Raw genomic sequence first — 9,171 nt, forward strand, 5'->3', positions numbered from 1 at the left:
AAGACACAAAATTAGTAAAAAAACAAGGCACACAATTATTTTAAAAAGACACAAAATTATTTAAAAAAGACACAAAATTACCAAAAGAAGTCGCAATTGGCCGGCGGGCCGCGAGTTTGGGACCCCTGTATTAAAGTATAATACGAGGCAGTTATACTTCAAGTTTTTAGTTAAGTTCCAGTTCCACAGTGAAGTTGTTCCTCCCGTCATGCTTCCACGTCTAAAATCCACGTTTGTTTTTTCAGATCTGAACGCGACGGCAGACGAGCAGTTTGATGCTTTGCTGCTGAGCAACGTGGTGCCGATGTTCCCCGAGTTTAAGAGTAAGTTACAGCTTCACGTCCCAACTCTGTCTCTGTTTCTGTTGGCTCTAACCTTCTCTCCTCTCCTGTTTCAGGGATCTGGGACTACTTCCACAGCACTCTGTTAAAGAAATACGCCTCCATTTACAACGGGATCAACGTGGTGACGGGCCCCGCCTTCGACTTCAACTACGACGGCCGCTACGACGCTCCGGAGCAGATCCAGCAGTACGTTTTGTTTTATTCTCTCATGAAGAAGATGTTATTATTAGACACTAAATTATTTTAAAAAGACACAAAATTACAAAAAAAAGACACAAAATGACTGAATAAATGAATTAAAAAAGAAACAAAATGACCAAAAAAGACACTAAATTGTTTTAAAAAGACACAAAATTACCAAAAAAAAAAAAACATAAAATGACTGAATAAAACAATAAGTTACTTAAAAAAGAAACACAATGACCAAAAAAAAAAAAGAATTACCAAAAAAGACACAAAATTATTTTAAAAAGACACAAAATTACCAAAAAAAGACACAAAACTACCAAAAAAGACACAAAATGACTGAATAAAACGCTAAATTACTTAAAAACGAAACAAAATTACCAACAAAAACCCACTAAATTACAAAAAAAAAAATCTATTGAGCCAGATTCTACAGAATCCTACTTGTTCTTGTATTGAAGAAAAAACAAAGGTTGTAGCTTGCCGTCTACTTTACCAACTCAAAAAGTAACTTTTTTCTTGACATTTCAACTTTTTTCTCGAAGTGCATATTGGATTTTTTAGTCTAATTTTAGTCTGTTAAATTGGTTTTAGTCGTTACTTCAACCACAGTTTTTATCTCAACAGCAACGCTTATGTTCCTTTAAACTTTTTACGAGTTAAACTCAGTCGTTTCGTTCTTGATTGGTTTTATGAAATAATGACGTACCCAATCTCTATGGGCTGAAATATGTGCCACCAGAAACTGAATTTGAATTATTTAGATTTGAATTTGAATTGCTAAACTTGAATAATTGCATTAAAAAACTGAATTTGAATCACATCATTTGAATTTGTATGGTACAGTTTGAATCATTGCATTGAAAAACTGAATCTGAATTGTAATTTGAAATTAAATTTATTAGTTTGGAACTAAACATTCAGTTCTCACAATTTGTAAAATTCAATCTAAATTTTCTGCTAAGAACATCCGGGTAGTTAAGGCAGAGCCTCTTCGGCCAATCAGCACCTCCGTTTTCTATTGTAACATTTGTTGCTGCCCGGTTGCCATGGCGCCTCTTCGGCCAATCAGCACCTCCGTTTTCTATTGTAACGTTTGTTGCTACCCGGTTGCCATGGCGCCTCTTCGGCCAATCAGCACCTCCGTTTTCTATTGTAACGTTTGTTGCTACCCGGCTGCCACTCGCCACGAAACGGATGAAGAAGTTAGACTGGTTTGAAAATATTACAAATGGGACTTTCCAGGTGGGAATTTTTGGAAGTTTTCATTATGATTTTTGTCTTCTGTCTGTCATGTTGCAGACGACCACATTTACAGATAAAGTGAAGCCTCAGTACACCTATTATTAGTAACTGCAGCCTGCAGTGATGATTCAGTTTCTCTTTCCTGTTCCAACATGACAATACCTCTGTGCACAAAACCAGCACCATGAAGAGTTGGTTTTGAAGTCAACCCATGCAGCTCCTTCAGGATGAACTTGACTATGAGCCAAGCATCATTGTTGGGTCACTAATGCTCCCGATACACCAGAAGAGTTTGAAAAGATTTGGAAAAGATTCCTGTAAAACTATCAGCTCACATCTAAAGACAAGTGTTTAGAGTTCCTAGTCTCACACTGAGATTTCCGACAGACTGTCAATCTAGCAGGGAAACTATTTACAAGACTACAACTAGAGACTTTCAGCGTTTAGTCTGGGACTGGGGAGATATCTTTAACAGCTCAGCATAATGCTGCTGCTGTTGAATCTGAAGTGTGCTGCAGGTGGTTTCTGGCCCAGAACCAGAGAAGAGTAGGCATGGTTGGTTGGGATGTTTCATTAAAGTTCCTGCTGAATAACTCTGCATGTGTCCTTGTCTGAATCCAGGTTTGTGTCTGGCACCAACATCTCCATCCCGACGCATTACTTCGCCGTGTTGACCAGCTGCAGGGACTCCGCCCGGCCCGTGGCGGCCTGCGTTGGCGAGCTGCAGACCGTTTCCTTCCTGCTGCCTCACAGAGCAGACAACTCGGAGAGCTGCAAGGTAAGAAGACAAAGATGAGACTTTATTGAGGCAGATTCTCCAGAATCCTACTTGTTCCTGACTCGTCACTGCACTTGAAACTGTGCAGATGACTTGCTATGAAAGTGCCTCCCGTCATGCTCCCGAACAAAGCCTCTCTGTGTGTAATGGGGATGGTGTTCCCATTCACTGACAGTCACACAATGAATCAACGTCAAAATACCAAGAACAGGACAAGGAAACTAGACTTTTGTGTCCGTTGTAATAGAAGTCTGAGGTCATTTCTAGATAACTGATACCATCTGGATGACTTCATCCCACTGGCTGCAGGTTGAATACAAATACATGTTAAGTAGTTCCAGTTAATAAAGAGTTCTGAGTCAATGCACCAGCTGATAGAAACCAGAGAAACAGAGATGAAGGCTGTTTACAGCCTGCTGCACCTGCAACACTGAGGGCCGACTTCACTAAAGGTTTCACAAAAGATTTCAGGGGAATTGCTTTGTTATTTACTCAAGTTCGGTCACCCTTTGATGCTCAACATAATGACCCCCCTTCTAATGCTCAACATGGGTCAAAATGACCCGCATTCATTTCCCATGTTATTTAACCCTCTGGAGTCTCCAAAAGTGCCAAAGCATGGCTTCTTCATCACATACAGACATAAAAACAAAACAGACACAAAAAAGAGCCAAAACGACACAAAATGACCAAAAAAGACACAAAATGACCAAAAAGACACAAAGTGAGAAGACAGAATCACCAAAAGAACCCACAGAAGACACAAAAAAGACACAAATGACCAAAAAAAGACACAAAATAACTCAAAAAGGATTCAAAAACTGATAAAATAGCCCAATACTCCATAGAGTTAATGCTGCGGTGTGTTTCTGTGCTCTATCTTTTGATATCAACTTATTTTATGATTGAATATTCCAAGTATTCTTTAAATATCTTGTTTTTGATAACAACAGATCATTATTTCCATTTTGCTTCTCATACTTTAATAAGAAAAAACGTTTTTGTATTATTACATAGCTAACTACTTGGCTAAGTAGCTTGCTAAGCTAACTACTTAGCCAAGAATCTAGCTTAGTAGTTAGCTTAGCAAGCTACTTAGCTAAATACTTAGCCTAGAAGTTAGCGAAGTAGTTAGCTTAACAAGCTACTTAGCTAAATACTTAGCCTAGAAGTTAGCGAAGTAGTTAGCTAAAAAATGGATATGGGTAATTTTTCACCCATGTTGTGCATTAGAAGAGTAGTGACACAAAAAGGGATTTTATTCAAAAATGAATAAAGGAAAACATAAAATTAGGATGTATGATGAATGATGAAAATAATTTATTGCAAATTTATTGCAAAGATATAGAACATAAAAACTCTGTCGGGTCACTTTAGACCATGTTGTGCATCAAAGGGTTAAGAACAATTCTAAGGTACTTAACTGGAGTATTTCCATTTTATGTAACTTTATTCTTCTACTTCACTACATTTAGCTTTAGTTACTTTTCAGGTCAAGATTTAACTAAAAACACATGATCAATTTACAGTGATTACACATTTTGGTAACACTTTATATTAGGGGACACATATTCAACATTAATTAGTTGCTTATTAGCATGCAAATTAGTACCTTATTGGCTCTTAATTAGTCATTATTAAGTAGTTATTAATGCCTTATTCTGCATGGCCTTATTATACAACCAGTAAGACATTAACTAAGAGTTTTACATCAATAACCTCAGAATTATTGATTAAAAATGAAAAGAAACATTGTGGCTTTCAATGATCTGGCCAAGAGGGACCATATAAATAGAGAATAAAATCGGACCTAAAATAGAACCTTGTGGTACACCACAGGTAATGAGAGCTAAATTTTGATTGACAATATTAGAAAACATCGTCCATTACTTCCTGAAGATTATGGCCACCTTGACGGACATGTTGAACAATAAAACAGCCTTTAAATTAGAAAACTAAAACACTGATGTCTTGCTACGGCTATTCTTGCTTCAAAGGCTTTAAAACATGGGTCTCCAACTCGTGGCCCGCGGGCCAATTGTGGCCCTCGTGACGATATTTTGTTGCCCCCACCTTGATATGAAAGTTTAATGTGAGTTTTATATGAATGGCACTTTACCGTGTTGTGTGTGGAAGGTCCCTTTATTTATTTTTTTTGGTTATTTTGTGTCCTTTTTTTTTGTAATTTTGTGGCTTTTTTTTGGTCACTTTGTGTCTTTTTTAAGTAATGTAGGGTTTTTTTCTTTCATTTTGTGACTTTTTTTGGTCGTTTTTTTTAATATATAATTTTGTGTGTTTTTTTTTTATAATTTTGTGTCTTTTTGTAATCATTTTGTGTCTTTTTGGGTAATTTTCTGTCTTTTCTTTTAATAATTTAGTGTCACTTTATGTCTTTTTTTGGTAATTTTTGTTCATTTTTATTATTTTGTGTCTTTTTTTAAATCATTTTGTGTCATCATTGAATATCTGTGTGTCATCTGCATAACAATGCAAAGAAACATGGTGTTCAATGATCTGGCCAAGAGGGAACATATAAATAGAGAATAAAATCGGACCTAAAATAGAACCTTGTGGTACACCACAGGTAATGCCAGCTAAAGCATCGTCCATTACATTGTAGTTGTGTCATTTTGTGTCTTTTTTTTCTGTTATTTTATGTCTTTTTTTGGTCATTTTGTGTATTTTTTTAGTAATTTTGTGTCTTTTTTTGGTCATTTTGTGTCTTTTTTTGGTATTTTTTTAAATATAATTTTGTGTCTTTTTTGGTAATTTTGTCTTTTTTTGATAATTTTGTGATAATACCAGCTAAATTTTGATAATTTGATAATTTTGGCAATATTAGAAAACATCGTCCATTACTTCCTAAAGATTATTGTGTCGTGTCTTCAGTTTGAAGAACAGGAACAATCTCCAATATTTTGGGGGAAAAAAACTGATTGAATGTCTTGTGTCTCAAATTTTAAAATATGATTTGTCTTCTCAGAGTAAACAAGCGGAGTCCGAGTGGGTCGAGGATCTCATGTGGTTCCACCAGTCTCGAGTCAGAGACGTCGAGTGGATCACAGGTTTGGACTTTTACCAGGACAGCAGCCGACCAATCACAGAGCTGCTGAGGATGAAGACCCGCCCCACAGCTGCCATTCACAGAAAGCAATGAAATCGCACTTTTGCACACACACAAAAAAAGAAAATCACACATATTAATATCCAAAATCTGTAAAATATTATCGCCTTAAATTGTGTCATCACTTTGCACTAATGGTGTATATTATCCAACACGCATTTATTTATTAACGTTTTTTTTAATTTAAAGATGTTTGTGTTCTTTGATCTTATTATATTTCTGTCATGATTTTAAACGTATAATCTGTATTTAGAGAGGTGAATGTCTCTGTCACTTATCAACAAAGCTTTTTAAAGATTTCCTCATATTCTACCTGTGACTGTAAATAAAAAAATTCAGCCGTAACAGATTGTGGATCATTTAATTAAGGTTAAGTCCAGGACACAGGACTTCCTGGAGGGAATTTAAGTGTTTAAAAACTGTTAAAAACCACCAAGATCTTAAACGTTCATTGTGAAAGTTTGGTCAATATAAGAAAAAAAGAAAAAAGCTAATACGACACCATGGACAGGTAAACAAATGAAACAAGTCTTTACTTATAAAATTAAGAAAAAAAAAACTAAAATACAGATTTCCCGGGTTTGAAAATTGTTGGAAGTCAGATTTTTTTCAGAGTCAGATTTTCTTTTATTGTCATTGCACAGAGTAACAAGTACTAGGACATGGGTCTCAAACTGGCGGCCCGCAGGCCAATTGTGGCCCTTGTGATGATATTTTGTGGCCCCCACCTTGATATGAAAGTTTAATGTGAGTTTTATATGAATGGCACTTTACCGTGTTGTGTGTGGAAGGTCCCTTTAATTACTTTTTTTGGTAATTTTGTGGCTTTTTTTTGTAATTTTGTGTATTTTTTTGTAATTCTGTCATTTTTTGGTAATTTTGTTTCTTCTTTAAATTTAGTTTCGTCATTTTGTGTCTTTTTAAAATATTCATGTGTCTTTTTTGGGAAATTTTGTGTCTTTTAAATAATTTTGTGTCTTTTTTGGTAATTTTGTCTTTTTTCAGTCATTTGTGTCTTTGTGGGTCATTTTATGTCTTTTTTTAAATTATTTTGTCTTTTTTGGCCATTTTGTGTATTTTTCAAGTAATTTTGTGTCTTTTTTCTGTCATTTTGTGTCTTTTTTCTGTCATTTTGTGTCTTTTTTTTTTTGTAATTTTGTGTCTTTTTTGTTTATTTTGTGTCTGTTTTTTCAGTAATTTTGTGTCTTTTTTGTTCATTTTGTGTCTTTTTTAAGTAATTCAGGTTTTTTTCTGTCATTTTGTGTCTTTTTTTGGTCATTTTGTGTCTTTCTTTGGTCATTTTGATACTGCCTCCAGCGGCCCCAGGTAATGTGAGTTTGAGACCCCTGCTATAGTATTTGAATGTGTTTTGTTTTATATGTGTGTGTGAATGGTAATGCTGAATCATGTCCCTGATTTTTTGAAACTTTACTTCAAAAGATAAAAGTTAAGTTGGAGAGATGGAAGATAATTAATCTCACGTTGTGGGGTAAAATTAATACTATTAAGATGATGATAGCACCACAATTTAATTATATGTCAATGATGCTTCCAGTAATCACTCCTAGTGGCTTATACAAACAATATAATCAAATGGTTAAAGATTATCTGTGGAATGGAAAAAGGCCTAGGATTAATATTAAAAAGTTATGCACTACTAGGGAAAATGGGGGCTTGGCCCTTCCAAATGTAGAAATATACAATCTGGCTTTTGAGCTGGATAAACTGGCGAGGCATTGGGCTAACTATGATTCTCAACCGGACTGGGTACAGATAGAGATGGCCATGGTGGCTCCCTCCAGACCAATACAGGCTCTTTCTCAGAATAAGGTGGTAGAGGGGGAAAGAAATCCCATTCTGAAGCATTCTCAATGGGTGTGGTCTGAGGTGCATAGGTTGATGGGAAAATCACAATATAAACAGGGATATTCTTCCATATGGGATAACCCACTCTAGGGTAAATAATGTGGTGGGAGCTAGCTAGTATCTCTTTATGAGGCTCTCTCGAGGGACTACGTAGCTATTGGTATGACAAATTGTGATTAAATAATGTAAACCTGAGTGATCTATATGATGTTATATGTATAATCAAAATGCTGCAGAGATTTAACTGAGAGGTGGAGAAGTACTGGAAGACAGGAGAAGTAAAATAAGGCCTAGATAAGAATGTTAAGTTTGTGCCAGAAAAAACACATGTGATCTTTCGCCAGAGATGCTTATTAGAGTGCTTGTCCAGGAGAGCTGATAAGAGCAAGGTTACCCAGCTGGGCAAGAAGCAGCATTAACAGTGCTAAAAACAAGTAGCAGACAATGAGTGAGAAATAAAAAAATAAAAAAGGCTCTGTGGGAACCTACGAATGACTCAAAACCATAGTGATAAGGTAATGCCACTTGTGTTGAGTATTTTCAACCCCTAAACATATTGGTGTCTCACTGCCAGGAGATGAGCTAATGCCACCTGCACCTAGGGGGCGGATATTAACTGAATAAATCATAAATAAAATGATGTTTGGAGCAGCCCCTAGGAGGAGAAATCTAAAGAATCAACAAATTTTATTGGAGGAAAGGTCATAATGAATATTTATGATAGGATGGACATATGTGTGTGAATTCTCTATAAAACCTCATGTAAGTTTAATTTCGAGTTAGAGAGCTTATGGACTGCACCTTGTGTGTATTATATTTGTTCTCTCCACTTTTTATCGATAATAAAGTGTTGTCACAACATCTTGGACTCCTGCTTGAAGATTTTTGAGACCTGTTAGAGAGTTTTTTTGAGCTGTTTTCCAACTGGGCTTTTGAATAACTGTTAAAGATAGAGAAGTAATTTTTTCCAATTGGACTCCTTTAAAGACTGATTTATGAGCTATTTGACCTACAACTTGGACCAGCAAATTACACGACACCACGCATTGTGATAGGTAAACGATCATTTTGTTGGGATCTTTGGCAGAGGAACGGTATATGTGTGATTGATGATCTGTATAAGGATGCAATTTTTAAGTCCTATCAGGAGTTAGTGGATGAATTTCTCATAGAGGGCCGGGGTGAATTTTGGAAGTATCTACAATTAAGGAGCAGTCTGCAGAGTGTGTTTCCACGTGACAGAAATGTAGAAGAACCCAACATGGTACAAAATCTTTTTGAGTTGCCAAGTACAGCGCATAGTGCCTCAATGTTTTACAAAAAGATAATGGAACTACAAAGAGCGAACACTGAGAATCTTAGACTAATATGGCAAAGGGATTTAGAATGTGAAATAAGTAAGGAGAAATGGCATAAGATCATGTCAAAGGTTGGGTGGGCCACTAGGGATATCAGAAGCAAATTTACCCATTACAAAATCATACATAGATATTACTATACTCCTATGAAGCTTTTTAGAATGCGTCTAGTGGAAGACAAAAGATGTTGGAAGTGTAAGGGAGAAGATGGTACATTTTTGCATGCCTTTTGGGAATGTCCAGTGGTATTACCTTTCTGGAGAAAAGTAT

The 9,171-nt window shown here is 35.9% G+C and overlaps 1 protein-coding gene across 1 annotated transcript in view; it reads left to right on the forward strand.

The window, feature by feature from the left end:
• LOC131984929 (venom phosphodiesterase 1) overlaps positions 1–6,022 on the forward strand; it is a 63,100-nt gene extending 57,078 nt beyond the window's left edge. The window contains exons 22-25 of the mRNA XM_059349894.1: positions 246–323; positions 398–530; positions 2,397–2,553; positions 5,537–6,022. Coding sequence (XP_059205877.1) covers positions 246–323; positions 398–530; positions 2,397–2,553; positions 5,537–5,710 — 542 coding nt within the window. The 3' untranslated portion in view covers positions 5,711–6,022. The remainder of the gene's footprint in view (positions 1–245; positions 324–397; positions 531–2,396; positions 2,554–5,536) is intronic.
• The last annotated feature ends 3,149 nt before the right edge of the window (positions 6,023–9,171 follow it).

This window comes from Centropristis striata, chromosome 14, assembly GCF_030273125.1.
Source record: "Centropristis striata isolate RG_2023a ecotype Rhode Island chromosome 14, C.striata_1.0, whole genome shotgun sequence".
In the NCBI taxonomy this organism is placed as follows: Eukaryota; Metazoa; Chordata; class Actinopteri; order Perciformes; family Serranidae; genus Centropristis; species Centropristis striata.